Below are 22,962 nucleotides of genomic sequence, written 5' to 3'. Positions count from 1 at the left end.
TTACTGCATGGACAACAGGAGGTTACATTTGCCAAGCTGCCTACTAGAATCACCACCAGTTTTACTGCTAGGAATTAGGGACCTTGTTAAATTCAGAGGGACCACTGAAAATTTAAGTTTCATTAGACAACAGCAGGAAGCATCTGTCCATATTTGACCTATTTATGCAACATGATTCTTTTGACCAGAGCCTTAAGTTCTAATTCAGTTGGTCAGGTCAGGGCTTGTGTTCCTATAGCTCTTTTGTTGCAAATCGGGACACTGCATAGAAACAGTACAATATCTACTTCTAAACCTCTCCAGATATGTTTAAAATTTTAGCTCTGTAGCCTAAATATTTAAAAATATGGTGTGGTTACTGTGCTTCATCTTCTCAAGAGAATAATGACTCCAATAAATACGGTGCATTACATTTATAAGAGAGGAACTGTAATTGGATGTGCTTTAAAATTTAGCTCTGACTTAAGTCACCCCAGGTAGTTACAACATATTAGTGTTTGTCAGTAAAGGAATTTGCCTGTTCTGAACTGCATCCTTCTCAGCAAAGTGGCCTACAAAACACACTCTCCCTGGGCTTCTGGAGAACTTTAAAATCATTCTTTAATTAACATTTTCAGCACCCCTATGGCCTCATTATGCTGTCATTATTAAGTATTTTATTTTCTTAGTCCCAAGAGTTCTCAAAGCAAATACATGTTCCCCAGCTGACTTTTATGTTTTCTTACAGAAGAGCTGGTCTTCCATTCACGATATAAAACAAATGTTAATTAGGATGATGGTTAAGATGGCCTAGGCTTTTTCCAAACATTTTCCTATAAACCAAGAAACTTAAATGGTTGTCTTTTTCACAGAGTAAAAATATTTGGGTTAAAAAAAAAATCTAGGTAAAAGCAGCCAAAGAATATTGAGAGCAGCTTCCCAAAAAGACATCCTCAGAAAAGTTCCCTATTTAGAGCTCTCATAAAACGCCATTGGGAGGTTTATTCAGTTCCTTCAACCTTCCTAGGGGTCACCATAAAGCCCAATTATACCTTTTGACCTATAAATTACCTCTGGGAATTTTTCCAAAGGAAAAATCATAGATGTGCACAAAGCTTGGATGTGAAAAACCTATCTTACTAAAAATAGATCAATCATGGAGTACCCATAAATGTAATTCTACAGAGATATTTTAAAAGCTTTAATACAATAACTAAAGATATGGAAATATTTATGACTTAGTATTACACTTCAACAAGTAGACGATAAAAGAGCATGTCTAAAATTATCTCAATTTCCTAAAAGTATACATACATGTTTTACTGAAAAGAAACTCAAAAGTTAACAATAATTAGATGGTAGAATAGGGTAATTTTAAATTTTGAATTTTTGTAGTTTTATTTTCTATACTAAATATGTATTCCTTGGGTAATTAGAATATAAAATGTTTTCCTCATTTTTTTCTCTTATGACATGAATATAGCATTCATACATGTGGAACTAAATAATCACCAGATTAGTAGGAAATAAACAAAAATAAATAAAGACCAGTGAACATAAACTTAACTTACTATATAGATTTGGCATTACCTTGTTATATTTAAATAAATTCCTCCCAGGAGACTCTACCAACCATCTCCAGTTTCTACTAGCTGATCTTTTTTCTGAAACAGTTCAATGATTCTTAGAAATCCAAATGAAAATCCCAGACAGACAAGGAAATAAAATGTGCAAAGGAAGTTAGCCTTGGCCGTGTGCAGAGAGGTAGAAACCATGAATATGAATGGATGGAGGTTTAGGACAAGGGGATAATGAAAGAGGGAAATACTATTCAGATGACAGCTGCCAGCTCAGTCCCCCGACTGTCACTCCCCTGCTGCCCGCCCCCCCCTTACTCCCCTCCCCTGCCTTTATTCCCAGCCCAGGAACGTTGTGGAGCTTGTAGCCTTAACGAAGGCTACATGGTGTTCTCACACTCCAAAAGCACAGAGGATAAAAGGCCACTGTGTTGAAAGCTTGTGCCTCACAGAGTAACAACAGTGCTAAAAGTGCTTAAGAATACGTTGTTACTTTTCATATCAATCACAGCCTTGGCCAAGCTACTCTCCAATCTACTGGGAGGTACAGGGTGAGCATTGTTTAATTGGCTTTGGGAATCTTACGAGCTGTGCTAGACCATTAATTAGAGGAGTTGCTAGAGTAAGCGTGTGATATGTGTATGTTGGGAGGGGAGGGCTGGTTATGCCACAGTCTTTTGCAAATGCATCTTTGGACAAACCCGTAGAAAAAAGTTAGAACTAACTTCTTAGGAAATAACAGTTCAAGGCAGCAGTACCGTAACTCTTCCTGCAGGTATCTAATCTCTTTGAATACAAATACCACTTAATGATGCCTAAATTATTTATTCTCAATGCCAGAATTTTCCTATCTAGGCCAAGGGAGAAAACTGATTTGTAGAATCAGGGTCTCATACTCAAGTGTGTTGAGCTGTCAGGCAGAGAGGAAGAGACAAATATTGCTGGGGCACACGTACCATTTAAGGGGGGCAGTTACTCAGCACTGGCAGCTGTTGCTTATGTGGGGATAAAACCTAGCAATGCTGGATTTTCTGATTTTTATTCTCTCTCTCTTTTTTTTAAATTTATTTATTTATCTTAGAGAGCACGCAGGAACAGGAGGGGCAGGGGGAGAGAGACAGAAATTCAAGCAGACTCGCCCTGAGTGCAGAGCCCCTCAGGGTGAGGGTTCTGGGGCTTGATCTCAAGACTCTGAGATCACGACCTGAGCAGAAAACAAGAATCAGTAGCTTAATCGACTGAGCCACACAGGCGTCCCTGATTTTTCAAGAGTAACTGGCAATCTTAATTTTTATGTGAAGTCTCCATGTTTCTAGAGGTTGACAACTAAAAAGAAAAATCGGTGCTTTCTATGAACAAATAAAACATCTCTGAGGGCCAAAATAGACTACCAGGATGTAACCCTCTGATTCAAAGAATAAGATCTTAAATAGGATTTTTAAAGTGCATGTTACTAAATTTATCTGTATATGCATCAATTACCATCCAGAAAATGGACTAGAAAAGAATCATGAATTTAAATTTTAAACTGACCAATTTACCCTAATCAAGTTCCTAAATTCATTTGGGGTGTGTTTTCCTCCTTTTATTAAAATATGAGTAATGTACTAGAGTTTTACAATTTAAAGATTTTATTGGAAAAAAATAAAGATTTTACTTGAGGATTTAAACAGGCAAATGCACTTATTTTTACAACTCAGAGCTACTGCTAATAATTTATTTCTTTTGTGTGTGAAAAGGCTAAGGAACAAAGCAAAATCACATCTAAGCCAGGGGATGAGGCTGGAATCCAAGAGCCCTGTCTCCTTATGATTCAACAATCAAATAAAAACCTTCTCTAAAGTATGACTAAGAAAGCAAGCCTATTAACACGTTAGGCTTATAAAGCAAGTAATCATGTAAACGAATCACTATTCTAATAGTTCCAGCAAGATGAACTCAGGGTCCTCATTTAAAGCACATGGGAAGGAAATGTGTCAGGTTAAGACATCTTTATCTAATAACTGGAATATTAATCACATTTAATCCAATGTACATTTTCAGAGGAATAATTCCACCATTCACTGTCCAACTTTAATAAATAGTTGTCTAGGACACTTTAATATTTACTAATTTGCTTTCCACCCATGCCATTTCTCGTTAGAATGGCAACATCCAGTTTGTGAGGGAAATGAGTCATATTACGCCACTATCCTACCTTCCAAGGGACAAGTTAAAGCAGGAAATGAATGGCTTTGTGTGTGTGTGTGTGTGTTTGTCGGTACAGGAAAACAGTGTATTCTAACACTGAAGGATTTCAACTTGGGGGCATAATTTTTTTTTAGATATTGTTTACAACTTCAGGGCTGTCTCATATCAGACAGAATTATAATTTTACCATTCAGTTTCATTTTGAACTGATTCACAATATACAGGTATCTCTAAATGTTTGTGAATTTTTCACCTAAAAATCAACCTTTTAATTAGTCTTATACAGACAATCTCAACTTAGATTTCTGTCTTTTACACCTAACAACTGCATCTTGTTCTTAAATGCTGTGGCATTCTTGACTAGACCTCAGAACTATGAAAAACTTCCAAATAATAATTTAAAAAATCCCCATTAAAGTGAGATGACGAGAAACCAGAAATCCAGAACTGAGGTGCCAAAGTCACTTTAATTGAGTCTGTTTCACCTTCTTTAGTTTCTTTCTATGTCTCAAGTTCCCAGTACTGGGAAAACTATGACTTTCTACCTATAAGGTATCTTGTGATAAACACAAAGTTCCTTTGCAGAGCTGCCTTATTATGCAATTTAAATTACAGAAAGCACAAACAGGTGTCCTTCCTGAACAGATGAAGAGAGTCTTCATTTAAAACTCCAATTACAGCAATACAATCTAAAAAAAAAAAACTTTTTTAATGCTATTTATGAGAGAAGGACTCCATATTAAGGAAAGTAATATACTTCCAGCAAAGGAAAGTGTCAGAGAATTGGTATTTTGGGGCAGTCTTTGTTTTTTGCTTGACAAAAACAGACGTTGCTGGTCAAAAGGAAATTTTAAAATTACAGTTTACATTTTACCTCTAGATAGTCCCTGATGCTGTTTCAGGGAAAGCACACGCTCAACATAAAGAACAAGGACCCTGACCATTTGTCCTTCACTCTTCGGCCACCAGTTCAGCTCTCTTATTTTTTCCAAACACATGCAATCCCTCTCCCTACCAATTAGGTAGATCTTCGGTTTCTAGGCATCATTCACTAAGCATAGTGCTATAAGCTCTATTGTCATGGTTTCACTGCTATTGGATCAAATGAGATGCGAGAATTCTCCATTTGAACCCAAAACAACCTTTATATCAACTGGTCCAGACACATAGAACCTAGAACTAAATTGATAGAGTCATCGATCTGTGTCTCCTACACAATATCAACATCAGAGAATATTTACACATTCTAATTCCTCTATCTCTTCCTCATCCAAACCCTGGTTTTGGGATTTAGTTATTCTTCACTATTCCCCCTAAAGTCTAGAGACTAGAGGGGCGCCTCGGTGGCTCAGTCGTTAAGCATCTGCCTTCAGCTCAGGTCATGATCCCAGGGTCCTGGGATAGAGCCCGCATCAGGATTCCTGCTCAGCAGCAAGTCTGCTTCTCCCTCTCCCTCTGCTGCTCCCCCTGCTTGTGCTCTCTCATTCAGGTGCTCAGTCATTAAGCGTCTGCCTTCGGCTCAGGTCATGATCCCAGGGTCCTGGGATTGAGTCCTGCATCGGGCTCCCTCCTCCACGGGAAGCCTGCTTCTCCCTCTCCCACTCTCCCTGCTTGTGTTCCTGCTCTCGCTATGTCTCTCTGTCAAATAAATAAATAAAATCTTAAAAAAAAAAATCTTTAAAAAAAAAGTCTAAAATGGGTGGCAGGGCTGTGTTCCTTCTGGAACACTGGGTCCACCCTAATACTCTAGGATGATGGCCTCAGTACCTTTAAGCTAATCACATATGCAAAGTCCCTTTTGACATGTAAGGTAACATATTCACAGGTTCTAGGGATTTGAATGTGGACATCTTTTGAGGGTCATTATTTTCCCTACCATACCCCATCAGGTTCTTCCAAATGACTGTGCTCTCCTAGATAGTGACCCCCATTTGGCTGCTGGAAAAGCAAAACACCTGTGTCTATATCTGGATTCCCCTGGGAAGAGCAAGAACAAAGAAATGATTTAGTCTGGTGTTTCTGATCCTGAATCAGCTTTGCCCAAGTGTCTGCTCAAGCCTCTAATGTACATTCTACACCAAAAATTATCACTTTCCAGTAAGTTTGTGGAGTACAGAATTCAACTTTCCCTCCTTGGACGCTCAGAACTCATGCTGGCATTTCAAAGGTCTGGAGGAGTCCCCCAGGAAAGAAACTTACTTTTCACATAACATTTCATGGAACACTTAGGGAATAATGCACTACATTGTCCTCCCAACTCTGGTCAATGCCACGGAAATAGCTCTGCAAGGCATCTCCACACCTCTCCAGCTCCTCTTAAGAGCCTAATGCTTGAAGCCATGCCTCCTGCCATAAGAGAGCAGTCCTTCTCTTGCACCAGCCGTCAGGTGAACTTTGGCAAACCCAGAACCTTCTTACTGACTCACACAAAGTATGTGAAGTGACATATTGTTCAGGTGTCTCAGTTCTGCCTGGAGACTCATTTCCTGGAGAGCTAGGTGGGTTCCCCCACCCCCTTATTCTTCTCTTTTCCCTCTCCTTGACTCTGGCTCTTAAAACTCAAGGGGGAAAATGAGCAGGAAATGGTGTGTCACCAAATATACTTATGGGTTTTGCTTCCCTCCCTTACTTGTCAGATCAAATACTTAGGCAGATTGCCACATGAAAACTAAAACAGTTTCTTCTTTCAGCAAATGGTTGCTATTGTCAAAACAAAGAAGAGTATGTTCACTGCCTCACTGCTGGTGTGTTCCGGGCTGTGACCCTGGCACTCCACTGCATGGATGTTTGATTCACTGTAGTCTTTCCCAGAAATCACTGGAAGCTTGGGAGATAGCACAGAATCTCAGAAGAATACTTAGAGATCACTCACTGGACTTTCTTCTTGCATCCTGGCATCTTCCTTCAGTAACCCTAATTAAGAGGCTCTTCATTTATGTTTCATACATTTTATGACCATCAACTATGTACTCACCTGAAAAAAATCCTTTACACTAGAGTCCTGACAGACCAGGCAATGTGCCTCTTCTGTATGCCTGAAATGCCTTCTCTCTACCTACATCTTCCATAATAATAATAGTAAAGATTTATAGAATGTTTACCACAGGGTAGGCGCTATACCAGCCCTTTTAATTATGTCATCTTATTTCATCTTGACCACAATCCCATGAGGTAATATTGCTACTTTAAAGACAAACAAAGCACAAAACCATTACTGAGTTTTTACTGTATTTACTCGTATTATTTACTGAGGGTTTTCCATATTTCAGACACTAACGTGGGCTAAGCACTTTACATTTTTATCATCAAGTCTATGAGGAGGTGTTAAGGTTCCTCTTTCACAGATAAAGAAACTGAGGCTTCCATGAGGTAAGACATGCCCCCACGGTCACACAGCTAGTAAGAGGTAGAACTGGGATCCAAAGCTACGAGTATCTTCTATTTATCCTTCACTGCCTCCTCCCTGTTGTCTTTCCAGCCAGAGGGGTCCTCTGTGTATCTGCGAATTCACAGAGCATTTATTCATCATCCCAGTCTTGTTACTTGTCATATTCTGCACAGAGCTTAATTTCTCCTCACTGGGTATCTCTTAATCCACTTTGCATTCCTTAACATGCCACTTGGAACACAGGCTCTATAAATATAAACTGGTTTAGAGTAAGTCAGCTTACAGCAACCAAGACTGGCAAAATAAACAAAACAAACAAACAGTTTTTTGATGAAGAGTTTCCAGGTCTCGGTTGATTTCTTCATTGTTTCAGGAAGCAGCTACACAATGGCATTCAGTACAGGGGATGACACTGAATGGTCTGTCCCCTGGTGCTTGTTTGAGCAGCCACCACAGCTGTTCAGCCGAGTCCCCTCGGATCTGCTGGTGAGACCAAGACTGAAAGAATCTGTGAGTCAGAGTAAGCTCCAGCTTCTGGAAAGTGTCTGACACACAGTAGGCACTCAACAAATATCTTTTGAATAATGACCAGTTACAAAGTCACGTGGTACAGATTCAGCATTTAGAAATGATCATCTCCTTTCACCTCTGAAATGATTCTTAGATACCATTCATCTAGAACATGATATACTCAAGACACTTATTTTCACCTAAATAATAAGATTACCTTCAATAATAAAAATAAAAAATAACTAAGAAAAACTGTAAAATGAAATCCTGCAGATTCTTTTGGTGATAAAGTGAAATGCTATATGCCAACTTAGTAACACTGTGCTCGATGCATGGCTGATGCCCAGCAATGACCCTGAGGGACCTTCTTCTACATGTTGGTCCCCATGGGGCAATAAGTGCTATGGGTTCTGTTTTCTAAAGAAAGTTAATGACAGTCTCTTTCTACCAAAATATATTTCTTGTAAGGAAAACATGCTTTTTTTAAAAGCCACCAAATTAATAATTTCTCTTATTTGTATAATTTTGAAAAAAAAACAATTTTTTATCTCAATAGTACTTCTGCTACTGCTCTTCAGTAGAAAAGAAAATAACCCCATTAGAAAGCTGCTTATGGATTTTAGAAAATCTGAGTGTCTACAAAGCATTCCATTGTACCAGCCCAACCCCTAAGCCAACTCATACCAGTGCCAACACATTTCAATTGCTAGACTCTTTCTCCTGCTAGATCAAGTGCATGGCAGAGATGGGCTAGCTGTTTATCACACTATTCCCTCTCCGTCCTGGGCACATAGCTGGACTATATTGCCTGGCATCCCTTGCACTTAGCTGTGACTATGACTATGTGACTAAGTTCCCACCAACGAGATATGGCTGGAGGGCCTGTGTGCCCCTCCAAGCCCGGCTCATATAATGATCCCATGCACACCCCTCCAGCTCTCGCCATTCTGCCCCAGCTTGAAGAAGATAAGCCCTGAAACCTTGAAAGCCTCATGGAAGATGGCAGAGCCTCAAGATAGAAGATTTCTATGTCCCTGACCGCTGCTTGGAAAAAAGCCAACCACAGCCCAAGTACCTCTGTTCTAAACTTTACATAAGTAAGAAATGCTTCTATCATGTTTGATCCATTCTACTGTCTTGGATGTGTTTGTTAAAGTAGCTAGCTAGCATCAGGAGGTCCTGAGATTTTTGCAAAATTATGAAATACTGACAGATTATTTATAAAATAGTAAATCTAAACATTGTATGCCAAATCAGACACTAGCTTATAAAATAACAAAGTAACCTAGAACTAAGATATCATTGTAGACTAGGTTCTACTCTAGATAAACCACTGAAGGTGCCAAAAGTTTAAGAAAAATGTTGTTGAAAACCTTGAAATATAGAATATTCTTTTAATTGATTTAATTTTTCTGTGACACCAGAAAAGCCCGCTATCGCTTGATTTCAGTGATAAGAACATCTTGATCCAGCCTCATAAGCACCAGTGTTTAAAAGGAGGACGGTTTGTGCCAGAGCATTCATGCAAATAGACATTTCTGAGAATTAGACATATCTGAGACTTTTAAAAAAAATTGGTGAGAATTGGAGTGGTGAGGTATAGGCTCTCATCTATATTTAGTAAAAGAGAGATTAGGATCACTTTAACTTCAGAATTATATGATTATATTTGAACACTGATAGTAATCCATAGTTTAAACTGATCATAAAAACACATTATTTTATTTAAATGTTAAATGTATAGGAATATGTATTTATCCTGTGTACACATAGGAAATATACCAGGAGACACTCTCAGAAATTTAAGTCTCAAGCAAAACCTGAGAAATTTAAGCCTCAACCACAACCAAGGTCCAATTAAGTAAATTATTTATTTTGTTGTCCAAAGTATAAGGGACCTAACCAAGTTTAAGGCCATCAAGTTAAAGATGTAATGCCAAATAAGATTACTTACTGGTTCTCAAAAAACTGTCTGGTTAATTCAGTAAAGACCTTATAAGTAGATAGATAATCAATGGCACTTCTGGAAAACTGCCTTTGGTGATCACAGCTGTTGACCTGGGCCCAAATGCATCCCAAATAACTTACTAAAAACATCTCTCCCATCAGTCTTCTCTCCATCTCCACTGCTCCTACTTTTATCTACATGACCACAGCTCTTACCTGGCATACCGAAATATCTACTCTCAACCTGGGTTCCTTGCTTCCACTCTTGCCCCTTTTCCACATGGTTCCCCCCAAGGGGTGCCCAAAGCAATCTCTCTAAAGCACAAGTCATATCACACCACTCTCTAGCTTAAAATCCTTTCATATGTCTTCACGGGTCTTAGGATAGAATTGGAACTCTCGCCCACCCCATCTCAACCTATCCTAGTACCAGTCTCCCCATTCCCTTCACTCCAACCCAACTAATCTCCTTTGAGTTCCTTGAATATCTCCAGTTCTTTTCCATCAAGGCTTTTGAACTTCTGGTTCTCTCTGCCTGAAATGCTCTCCCTCCAGCTCTTTACATGGCTGATTCTTCTTCATCCTTCAAGTCTCAGCTTAGTGATCACCTCCCCCAATTACCCTCCTGCCCTGTTTATTTCCTTCCTAGCACTTTTAATACCCTATAATTTTATTCTCTATTGTCTGGAAATCTAGACACCCTATGAGGACATGAACTTTTCTTTTCTCTATTACCTTGTTTCAGGCATCATATCCTCAGAGATGGGTGGATGAATGGATGGACAATATAGGCAATAGATAATTTCAACATTCTTTGTCCCATGGACAATCCATGAGAAACTGTATTATCACATTTGTCAGTAAGTGTCACTGTCCTGTCCTGCAGGCATGGTTATAAAGCAATCTCAATTTCTGCTCCCTTAACTGTGTCTCCCCTGGGAACATAAAGACGTTTTAGTTCTGGGGCCATCCATTCAGCCCTTTCTACACAGTAAGTCTTACTATTAAATGAAAAATACCCAAGTTTGCAAAACTGATGATCCCAAACGGATATGTCCTAATATTTCATTATCCACGGTCTCACACAAGGCTATCCTGGCTTTGAATTTTAGCTATCCAACTTCTGAAGAAGCTCTTTCAGGAGAAACAAAAGTCACCTCAATGCAGAGTAAAACTACAAGCCACTTCCTGGATTCCCATATCTAGGAGTATCACGCTTAGAGGAAAGGAGCAAATCAAACTGACGACTATATGGAAATCCAGTACACACTTCACTTTGATTTATGGCACTGGGTCAATCTGACAGAATAGCTTGTTTTCCCAGTTCTGACTAACTGGAGGAGAGTTGTGCCTACAAATAGGTTTCCCAGACGTTCCTCTGTACATATAACAGGAAATGCAGAATTGGATCTGGGCAGGGGCTCTGGAAATGTCAGGGCAGTCTCTCCACACTGAATGTCCCTGAGAATGCCAACATTCTCAAGTGACCACACTTTTCCCCACTTTGAGCCATGGTGAAGACATGCTATCCCAATCCAGCTGAACTGAAGAACTCCATTCTGTAACTCAACATGAGAAAACTCAATAAGCCCCCGCAGAATGCCTGCCAGGGAACTGCACATGAGCGATGTGACATCTGCCTACACAGAGGGAGGTTACAAGAATCACCCCAGCAAGGCATGTGGTGGTAGTCACTCCTGTAAGGCAGTTGCTGGGGTCTTTACCCAGGAAATTCCATAGTGCTCTCTTCTTGAAGGCCCAGAGGAGAAATGCCTCCCAGGACTCAGTACCAAGAAAAGCTTTGTTTCTACTAAGGATTTGGCTTTGCTGATGGTTTGTTTTATCTTTTGGACACTGTGATTACTTTAACAGATCACATTTCCTCTTTGCTTCTAGAAAGCCCAGGGATGGATTTGCAACCCTCTTCAATGACACTGGACATTATGACATGCATTCTTATGTTCCAACTGTACCACTGATTTCATCTTGGTTTCTTACACATGTTTTTCCTCAACTCTGATTTCTTTAAATACTTTGTATTCTCTTGTATATATTTTACAAGCTGCTTCAAATCCTTTTGGGAATGAAATAGGCTATTAATGCATAGATACACACAGTGGATTTTATGCCAAACCTGTTACAACCCTAGATCCTGTAAAAACACAATATGGCCTCAGACCTGGGCTTGAATCCTGATTCTGTAGGTTTCTAGCTATGTGATCTCGGGCAGGTCCCTTAATAGTTCCAAGCTTCCATTTCCTCCTCGTTAAATTAAGGATAATATGGACGCCTGAGGGCGCCTGGGTGGCTCAGATGGTTGAGCATCTGCCTTCAGCTCAGGTCATGGTCCCGGGGTCCTGGGATCGAGTCCCATGTTGGGCTCCCTGCTCCTTGGGAGCCTGCTTCTCCCTCTGCCTCTCTCTCTCTCTTTCATGAATAAATAAATAAAATCTTTAAAAAAAAAATATGGACGCCTGAGTGGCTCAGTTGGTTAAGCGTCTGCCTTCGGCTTGGGTCGTGATCCCAGGGTCCTGGAATCGAGTCCCGAATCAGGCTCCTTGCTCAGCAAGAAGCCTGCTTCTCCCTCTGCCACTCCCCCTGCTTGTGCTCACTCTCTGACAAATAAATAAATCTTAAAAATTAATTAATTAAGGATAATAACATCTGCATTGTACTATGGGTATGAGAAATAATGATAATTTATATGAACAGTCGATACTTAGTAACTGCAAAATAAATAGTGTCTTCTCTTATTAATAACAACTACGCAGACTGCTACCAAAAAATACATAAAGGCAATGTCTGGAAGACATAGGGACACAGACACATGGAGGATGTCATGTGACTATGCAGGCGAGACTGGAGTGATGTACCTAACAAGCCAAGGACCACCAAGAATTATCAGCAATCACTAGAAGCTAGAAAAGGCAGAAGAAGATTCTTCCCTAGGTTTGGAGAGAAAACGCCATGATGACACTTTGATTTTGGACTTCCAGACTCCAGAACTGTGAGAGAATAAATTTATTATTTTACGCCAGGCTGTTTGTGGAAATTTATTATGGCAGTCATAGGAAACCAATATATCCCCCAACTTCTATAGCCCCAAATAGTAGAAGTGAGGTAATCAAAACCAGGTTTCAATCTAGCTGACATCTGCCAAGGTCTCACAGATATTTACCTGACTTAAATGAATTAATTCCCCTCTCTGACCTTCAAACAGCTCATCTATAACATGGGATTAGGTCTAGATCAATGACGGCAAATACAGTGTAATTGGGAATGGCTGCCTACTAGTGCTGTGTTGAGAAGGATTATGCGGAGTCATCTGGACAAAGAGGCAGAGACAGTCAAAATACTCCATCTTCATGTTCTTCACGCCTCTGTCACCATCCTTGTCAGTTTCTTCTTCCACTACCCCCTCTTTAAACACGGGTGATGCTTAGGGTTCTGATACTCGCTCACACGTCTCTTCCTACCTTACATGTTCTCCTTAGACAAACCAACTGATTCTTATGGTCTTAAAGGATCACCTATAGTTTCTGCTAATAATTTCAAATCTCTCTCTCTCATCTAGATCAGTCTCCTGTCCTCATTTAGTCCCACACATCCAACTGCTGGATGAACATCTCTACTTGGCTATCCCATAGACAACTCCAAATAACTCACCTATAACAAAACCCACCAGTTGCTCCCCAAAGCCTGCTCCTCTCATATGCTGCCTCTACGTTGGTGGCACAACCATATACCTAGTTAGAAAACTGGGCTTTTTCCTGGTCTGGTTCCAATTCCTCAGCCTCCCACTTCAAATCACTTATCAAGATCTGCCAATCTTACCTCCTAGATAATTCCCTTCCATACCTACTATCATTGTCCTAATTCAAACTTCCATCAGTTCTTGCCTTTCAAGATTCAGCTCAGGACCCACTGCCTCCAGGAACCTCTGCAAGGACAGGGACTACATCTGGCTTTTCTGCCACTGTATTCTTAGAATCTGTCATTGTGTCTAACACTATAGGCAACAGATGATGACGATGACAACAACAATGATGATGGTGTGTATCATTTATTGATCACTTACTATGTACCAGGCACCATTCTCAGCAATTTATATCTCCACAACCACCTAATGGGGTTCTCATTATCCCTATTTACAGATGAAGTATAGAAAGTTTAAGGGACTTGCTCAAAGCTATACAGTTCTACCAAGAGGTTGCTGAACTGATCTGAAATTCAATTTAAATTAAGATAAAGTCATAAGGTAAAATAGTGAAACATACACCTATTTGTTCAATAAATATTTATTGAACATATACTATGTGTTAAGCACTGAAGATATAAGTAAATGAATACATAAACACATTAATTTCAGACATGGGGAAATCTCTCAGAAAACTCATTCCAAGCCACTTCTCCAGGCCTGAACTGACCCAGGAATCTGGGAAACCAGTCATTATCTATAGAATTCTAAATAACTTTGAGAAATACTAGGGGTGGCAGACTTAATTCAGAGTTTCCTCCTTTGCTATTCACCCCTCTGACCCCAACAGTCTATCTCTAAGTGTCCTTCCAACCCCACATTCTATTATTTAGATTCTGTTCTTCACAGGCTACCAAGGGGCAAGGGTCTTGGCAAGAAGAGATCCTTTCCCACAACCCCTGGCTCCAGTAGATTATTCCTGGACACTACCCCCAAACCCAAGCATTGCTTGGACCCTAAAGAAATCCTAAAAATTGGAGCGTGTGAGTCTTCCGTCAGTCTAAGAAAAGTCCACTTAAATTTTCCCATAATGCCTTTCTTTGTTATTTATAAATGTCAGGAAACCTATGACTGCATGCAAGCTGACTGTAATTAAAGTAAGACCCTGTCCTCTCTGCAATGGCAACTACTTTTTAAAATATTTATCCAAGATAGGGGTTCCTAGGTGGCTCAATCAGTTAATCACCTGATTTTGGATTTCGGCTCAGGTCATGTTCTCAAGGTCCTGGGGTCAAGCCCCATGTCAAGCCCCATGTCCAGGCCCATGTTGAGCCCATTGAGCCCCACATTAGGCTCCGTGCTCAGGAGGAATTTTGCTTGAGTATTCTTTGTCTCCCCCTCCCTCTGCTTGCTCATTCTCTCTCTCTCTCTTTCAAAAAAGTAAATAAATAAATCTTTTAAATAAATAAATAAATATTTACCCCAGACAAGAGGACATGTCTGGGAAGAAACAGCAAGAGTGGAGTGAGTGACAGATGATCAACACATTACGCTCACCTTGGTTTGAAACTTGCTTTTCACGGAGAGCAATAAATCCTACCAGAGAATACTAAATGCTCCGGAGCTGAATCACAGCAATCCTGTCTAGACTGAAATGTCTCATCTCCATTTTGTCAAACACATTGTGTCTTGCCTATTATTGTGCAACTTGTAATCCATATGGACTTTACACAGTTCTATCAACAACAGAGCAGCCCCTGACCACATATAAATGATCTCAAGACATGCTCGAGAAATAAGGGCAGATATCACGGAAATATCATTAGCTATGGCAACATACTAATGACAGATGGAGCAGTTGTAACAAATTTTGTGATAAAAACATTTCCTTACACTGTCATTCTTTTCAGTTTTTTTGATATTTTGAGATATACTCACATGGCATGGCTTTTGCAGAACAGAGGCAAGACCTATGACTGATCATCCAGTAATGCTTCAGATCAGAGCAATTTGTACATATGTGTGTGTACACATGTGCATGCATCCATATAAGATTTTTAGTATGACTGGTGCCCCTTGGGAGTGTGGTGTGCACAGTTTTTAGGGAAATGCACACAAGTAAATCCAGCACAAAGTTATGCAACTGAATGCACCTGTGCATGAGGTGAGCAGCTACCAGAGGAATAGTTTCCTGTAAAGGGCTTCCTGAGTTCTACTCTAAGAGGTCAACGGGAGTTTGTATGGTGGATAGGATTATCAGGTGAAATAATGGGACACCCAGTTAAATTTGAATTTGGGGTACATGATGAGTGATTTTTTAGTACAGGTACTTCCCAAATATTGCATGGGTGTTCCGTATTTTTACTTGCAAAATGAGACATAGATAAGAATTTTTAAAAAGCTGGGGCGCCTGTGTGGCTCAGTCGTTAAGTGTCTGCCTTTGGCTCAGGTCATGATCTCAGGGTTTTGGCATCGAGCACCGCATCAGGCTCCCTGCTCCGCAGGAAGCCTGCTTCTCCCTCTCCCACTCCCCCTGTTTGTGTTCCCTCTCTCACTGTGTCTCTCTCTGTCAAATAAATAAACAAAATCTTTTTTAAAAAAAAGAATTTTTAAAAAGCTAACAGTGGAAGATATGCTTGTCAGTCATCTCTCCTTCTTTGTCATGAATCTTGTCACCATCAGCATCAATTAACATTTACAGCACATGGGGATGAGGTCCATGCTGTAGGGAAGACCTATGAATTACTCCTGCTACCTAACACACTCAGAATGTGCCTGCTTCTTCAATAATGGACTCCTGGAGATCATGGACTATACCTTATTCCTCCATCCTCAAGACCTACCCAGTGATTGGTATGTGGTACTAGCTAAAAATACAGTTTTGAGGGATGCCTGGGTGGCTCAGTTGGTTAAGCATCTGCCTTCGGCTCAGGTCTTAATCCCAGGGTCCTGGGACAGAGTCCCATATCGGGCTCTTTGCTCAAAGGGGAGCCTGCTTCTCTCTCTCCCTGCTTCTCCCTCTGCTGCAACTCTCCCTGCTTGTGCTCTCCCTCTCTCTCTGACAAATAAATAAAAAATAAAAATCTTTAAAATAAATAAAAATAAAAAATAAAAATGCAGTTTTGAATAAATGAGGATGTGATACGGAATGACTATAAAGGGAGGAAATTTGGGGTGAGCAGGATAAAATGACAAAACTGTACATGGCAGAAAATAGAGGGACCTTCAAGATGGTTGACAACAGCCAAATCTGCAGCCACCTCCAACACCTATGAGCAGAACCTCGTAGCACAGTAATTCAAGTGAACAAACTATGAGTTTGGTTAGTAAGGCTGAACTGTCTCAAATAAGTGCAAAGTAGTCTAATCATTCTAAGTGGGTAGGGGAGGGAGAAGTATACAAAGCTGGGAAATCAATACTTAAAACAATTATGCACTTTAAAAAGCCATAATGAAGGGGGACAAAACATTTAAAAGCCCCCAAGAGGGACAAGCAGTTCTGCCTAGGACAAGGTAACAAGTTTTAGATGGAAGAAGTTATATGAGCTATATAAGCAGGTGTGGCCTTCAGAGATGCTTTGCACTTTATAGACTCTGTGTGTATGTTTAATAATATATGTATATATATATAAACATATATATCTTTATTGAAAAGTTACAAAAATGGTACACTGAACTCCCACATACTTTATGTTATTCTATGGAATGAGAACTGAGTCTTGGGGTAAATTCACATTTCCTTTGAAAGTATCCCAGAATGGAAATGTTTAAGCAAATAAAGCAGTACATATTGGTCACACTGCAAACGCATATTTTTCTAGTCAGAGAAAATATTTGTAGCATGTGCACTTCTAGATTTTTTTCTGCACATATATGCACATGTAGGTATTTCACAAATATGCTATCAGACTCTATATACTATCCATGTAAGCTTGGTTTTAAACTACAAAGTGAATTTAAACAAGTGACCAAATATATTCCCACAACATAATATTTAATACTTACAAAGAAATTTTCTACTGATGAATTAGTTAACCACCTATCTACTACTGAACATTTAAGTTGTTTTCCATTTTTTTTCTGTGATAAACTTCCTGACAGCTAAGTCTTTAAAGATGTCAATCATTATTTCTTGGGGATAAATTCCTAGAGGAAGAACTATTGAGTCAAAGACCATGTACATTTTTAAGACTTTTGATACATATCATCATTTTGCTCTCTAGAAAGGTTTTGTCAATTTATAATGTTATAATTATAAAATATTAAAGGGCTCATTTTCCAAATGATTTTTCCAGGTTAGTCACCTCATAAAATCATAAAATCTGCAAAATCAGAATTTAGAGAGCACATACATAGAGTAATATAGGTAGTAAGTACTTCTATGATAGGTATCAGGCATGTGTAATGTTAGGCAGCCATGGAAAGCGCTAGTTTAGGTTTAACTAAAGGAAAGGATAGTTGAAGAATATCAACATTTTCTAATGACAACAGAAAACCAAGCCAGCTTATAGTAAGTGCCATGTTCAATTGACCAACTCTGTTTTTCATCTTCTTTGAAACACAGAAAAGTAAAATAAAGAGAAAATATCCAAATAGAGAAGCTTAATTTAACAAGATCAGAGAAAACTAAGCTATGTTATATTCTGGTGGTCTTGCAATCAAATAATTAAAGTCATGTGGCCAATGTCTATGATTAATTCAATGAGAGAAGATGTTTGGCTATATAGCCAGATACCAAAAAAAATTAAAAAATAATAATAATGATAATTTCTTTAATGGATAGCTCTCTTATGTAAGTGTTGAATAAGTGGTATAGTCAGAACTTTCAGTTCTTTCTGAAATACTCTGTTATCAATCTTGTTATGACAATCCTATAGTACTGGGATGGGTCATCCAGACAACTAAGGTAATGCAATGGTAATGCTTTGCTCACTTTAAAGAAAAAGATTAGCATTTCCAAAGTCAGCGTAGTCACCCAAAGTCAAAACAAACCTCAGAGGCAAAGGAAAGGGGCTGAAACCCTGAGAAACAGAAAATGAGGAATGAGAAAACTCCTCCCCACTGAAGATTATTCAGGTGTATAAAGGCACACGAAGGAGTACTTAAGACCTAAAACATCACTGTCAACCTTGAGTCTGGTGGATTTTTTAGCTTGGGGAAAAGAAAATGAGCACTAAGCCTGACGTGTTTCGGATGTGTGTGTGGCCTGCATGCCTTGTGGGTCTTCTTAGCACTGGCATCCTCTCTCTGGACTGTAACTTGCTGCATTTTCACCTGAGGAAAGTCACCTGGCAAAATCTGAGACTTCTGAGCAATACGAGCAGTTCATTTCCTGTAGAGTGCCTACAAGAAACCACAGCTTTTGAGTTGCCCCAAGAGATCCTATCACACACCCAGCCTGTGAAAAGGTACATCAAGGAGGCCTTCTATGAAATGTCCATACAGGCCTTCAACATCTTCAGTCAGCACACCTTCAAAACCACTTGGGAAAAGGACTATCTGAAACAAATCCAAATCGGACTCTATCAGCAACTGCAGTACTTGGAACAATGCTTGGAGGAAGAGGAGAAAGAAAAGGAAGACTCTAAAGAGATGGAACAGAACGGAATGAACTGGTCAGGAGCTATGGTATCCCAGCTGAGCAATCTAGAACTGAGGAGATACTTCAATAGGATAGACAACTTCCTGAAAGAAAAGAAATACAGTCACTGTGCCTGGGAAATCATCCGAGTGGAAATTAGAAGATGTTTCTACTACTTTCAGAAATTTGCAGTACTACTCAGGAAGAAATAAGGTATATTTTTAGAATTAAAATTCCTTTTCTCTCCAACATCTCCTTCTCCTTCATCTTCTTTTTAAGAATTATTGGGCTATCCCATAAGCCTGCCCACTGTCGGAGTGGCAGTGATTTAGGTAATGTTTACTGTCTCTAAAGTTGGCCTTGAGACATCAGCTACATCCACATTTCTAAGAGGTGATGCCAATCGTCCTCCGGGTACCAACAGTCTTGTTAGAAAGTTCTGAAGATAGTTTTAAAGGAATAAGATCCTCTCCATGTTCTACTCTTTTCTTCCTCTTTCCCTTTTGCTATTTTGTACTTGTTTTGCTCTACGGCCTTTGAACTTCACCAAGCCAACGGTAGAGGATATGAATAAGAGAATGTTGCAAAATGAAACACCTCAGTGATTTAACTGTCATGCTGCCAAAGCTGTTTATTCTATGAAAGTTGAACATGTTAAAGGAGATTACACAAGCTTTCATAGAGTTAAAACCCTCCCTTTCTCCCCCAACTCAAAAAAAAAAAAAGTGAAATTTCTGTCCTATTTGCTTCTCATTTTGTTTGAAATACAGTTTGTAGGATGGAATTTTATTTTTTTAAGAGAATGAAGATACTCAATGATATCAGATGGTTGAATTAGATGGCCATTAAGTTCTCACTCAAACCTTTGAGAGCCAATGATTCTAATGTAGAAAACACAGTTTATTCCTATTGCATACTATTTGATTTCTACATCCAACGGCATGGAAAATGCTGCAGAAAAATATATCTTTCATTGTTTTTCCATATTTTTTATTATTTTTTTTTCCTTTTCAAAGATTTTATTTATTCATTTGAGACACAGAGATACAGAGAGAGAGAGAGATCATGAGCAGGGGGAGAAGCAGAGGGAGAGGGAGAAGCAGAGAGAGAGGGAGAAGCAGGTTTCCCGCTGAGCCAGGAGCCCGACTGCAGGGCTTGATCCCAGGACCCTGGGATCACGACCCCAGCCGAAGGCAGACACTTAACCATCTGAGCCACCCAGGTGCCCCTTTTCCGTATTTTTTAAATGCCTGAGATGAAGTACCTGCAGTCATATCTCACATTGATTTTCACATTGGATTTTCCCAAATAGAAGACCACCTTCTGTCTGTTAAGTAAACTAGTTATAATAATACATGAAACTTTAATATAGTTTATCTTTTTGGAAATTATTTGTATCCAGATTACCTAGATTATTTACTTAAATTTTCTTGTGTGATCCTTCATCTGTATTAATCCATCATCCAGCTGAAATTATTTTTTTTCTTCCTCTCTCTCCTTCTCCCCATTTCAGAATCCTGTACCTTCAAGCAAGAACTAACACAGAGATTTGTGGCTACACAAATGCAAATGCACAGATGTACCTGCTTCCACCCTTGGGAAACCTCTCCTGCTATACTATTTCAAAACCTAGCTCCTGAACTGTTTAGATTCAAAGTTCATTCAAGTACAGGACTCAAATGGTAAAGCCAGAGAGTCTTATAAAACTGAGGCAAATTTCCGGCAAAAATTAAAAGTTGTGGATTATGGTATCCTGGTTATCAGTGGAAGGAAAGCAAATAAAATGAGTTAGTAAAATACATTTAGTAAAAACAGCTCATCAAGAGTTGTTCTAAATGAGAAAAAAAAAAAAAGGCACCATGAACTGTAAAGATGTTGGGGCATGCAAGCTACTAAGCAGAAAGTATACAATTGGTATTTTCCAAGAATTTCTCTAACAATGCTTTTGCATAGTCTCCCTAATAACTCTACTGAGATCACGTCAGTTCTTTCCGTAATTTATGGTTGCAGCCTTGCCAAATGTTTGCTATGCTAGAGGGAAGAGAATTGGCACTTCGAGTCAATAAAGATTGTCCGATTACAAGGGCAGGGTCAGAAGTCAGAACAGCGTGCTTTTATGAAGAGCACCTCTAGTCAGAAAAAGGAGAACATTCCCACTGGAAAAAAAAATAGGTTAAGGACATAAACTGGCATCATCATAAAGGAAGAAATACTAAAAGACAACAGGAAAAATGTTTAATCTCATTTGTGACTAAAGAAATACAAAAGAAGACAAGAGCATACCTCCTATCCATCTGGCAGAAATGAAAGAGTGGTTATAATATAGAATGTGAGTGGGGTGCGGGATATAGGGAAAAAAATCCTCTTGTATATTGTTAGACAGCAGGTAAAGTGGCATAACTTTCCTAGAGGATGATATGGCAATCTTAAATATCCTAAAAAAATGCATTAACTCCTTCAACCTAGCTATACTAAGCTCCAGAAATTTATCCAAGGAAATCACTGGATAAGAGCATTCACTGGAGGCTTATTTATAATACCCCCCCCTTCCTTTGGTCTTCATTTTTACCTCTTTGTATTTTCTATTTTTTTCTACGATGATTCCGGGGAGGGGAGGTTAATTCTAAAATTAAAGAAACTGTATAAGCTCATCTTCCACTACAATTACCCTGTTTTCCGTACAGGGGGTAGACTGGGACAAACACTGCCCTTTCACTTGGTTAATGATGCCTTTGGGCACCTCTTGAGCAACCCAGGTCTGCCTTGTTGCTTCTCTCCTGCTGCTAAATTTCAAAGGAATCCTTCCTTAGCCATCATTTTCATAATGAGACGTTTGTAAAGTGCCTTCCAGTGCTTCAAAGATTTTGCTTTTTTTCTTTTGTTGGTGCCACTGGTAATAATCCAGAAATCGCCAAAGTGCTCTGTGTCCACCTTCCTTAGTGCTCTTTGTTTTTCTATTTATTGAATGGAAGTCAAATTTCTGTTAAGTCAGGTAAAGGGAAAACTCCTAGAACTGTGCAGAGCTCCCACTTAATATGCTTGAGTGGACACCTAGGTCACAAGCATTCCGATGGAAGCTTGCTTCCTCCCTCCCCAAGCTTGGGGAAGGGATCAAAAGGTAGACGGTAAAAAGAGTGTTTAACTGTACTTCCTTGGAATAGGGACAATTGGGCCTCCATCAGAAAAAGCTGGTTAACACCACTATAGTAAAGCTGAGCATGTAGAGGGTCTAACAGGTGCACAGGCTTGGCCTCCCCTCACAGGCAAGACGACTGTCGGGGCACCTGACGGGAACCCTGCCTTCTCAGAGTAGCTACTTTGCTTTTGCCCTACCTCTTTTTTTTTTTTTTTTTTTTTTTTAAATCCACGCTAAGAAGCAGCACGATGTGTAAGCATCTAACTTGTGAGGGAACCCACAGAAACAGAGTCACCTGTAATCTAACAGGCGCTCCCCCAGGGGAACTCATAGGCAGTCCTAAGCCACTGGTTCACAAGGACTTGTTGGCGGGAACTCTGCCTCCGCGGCGTCTACGCGGTATCCTCCGATTTGCTTTTTCTAAATGCTGACAGGGGACCCAGGATTTAAACTTGGAGCCCTACCCCAAGTCAAAATTGCACGTTCAATCTGGAGGGAGCCACCTAACCACTACTTCTAGGCAAAGTCTTGAGGCTTCTTGGGTTACTTTCTTCTCCACTCTCGCCTGTTCTCCAGCCCTTGGAAACTCGCAGACCCCAGAACCTCGGCTTTCTGCCTACCAAAAGTGCCCTGATCCCGTCCCCGCGGCCCTGGAAGCGGCCCAGCCACAGGCCTTCGGGCGGAGATATAAATCCACTGGAGCCACCCAAGGACACCCCGGCGGAGGGCGGAAGGTCGCTTCCACTCTCGGGAGAGCAGCACTTCTCTCCGGCTGCGCCCTTCGCCGCGCGTCTGGGATCAGATCTGTGAAACGCGCCCCGGGCCCCAGGCAGTCGAGGAGGCGGGGAAGCAGCAACTTTCCCTCCGCCCTCTAACCGCAGGGCCTGGGTGCGGCGGCCGCGCCGAGGTCGGGCTCCTCGCCTTCCCCCGTGGGGATCCCGGGCGGGAGCCGGCCGTG

General features: G+C 40.1%; 2 protein-coding genes across 5 annotated transcripts in view; one reads left to right on the top strand and one right to left on the bottom strand.

Moving 5' to 3' along the window:
• The window catches only part of MOB3B (MOB kinase activator 3B), a 187,774-nt gene that overhangs the window by 163,633 nt on the left and 1,179 nt on the right, over window positions 1-22,962 (bottom strand). The window lies entirely within an intron of this gene.
• On the top strand, window positions 18,454-19,437 carry IFNK (interferon kappa). The gene has a single exon (XM_025852868.2). It carries the CDS (start codon window positions 18,454-18,456, stop codon window positions 19,078-19,080), a length of 627 nt encoding a protein of 208 aa, XP_025708653.1. The 3' UTR covers window positions 19,081-19,437.

Source organism: Callorhinus ursinus, unplaced genomic scaffold (assembly GCF_003265705.2).
Source record: "Callorhinus ursinus isolate GAN/ISIS: 27379988/994484 unplaced genomic scaffold, GSC_fseal_2.0 scaffold42, whole genome shotgun sequence".
NCBI classification, from domain to species: Eukaryota; Metazoa; Chordata; class Mammalia; order Carnivora; family Otariidae; genus Callorhinus; species Callorhinus ursinus.
Note: the sequence above shows the minus strand (reverse complement) of the source record. Positions and strands in the feature narration are given on the sequence as shown.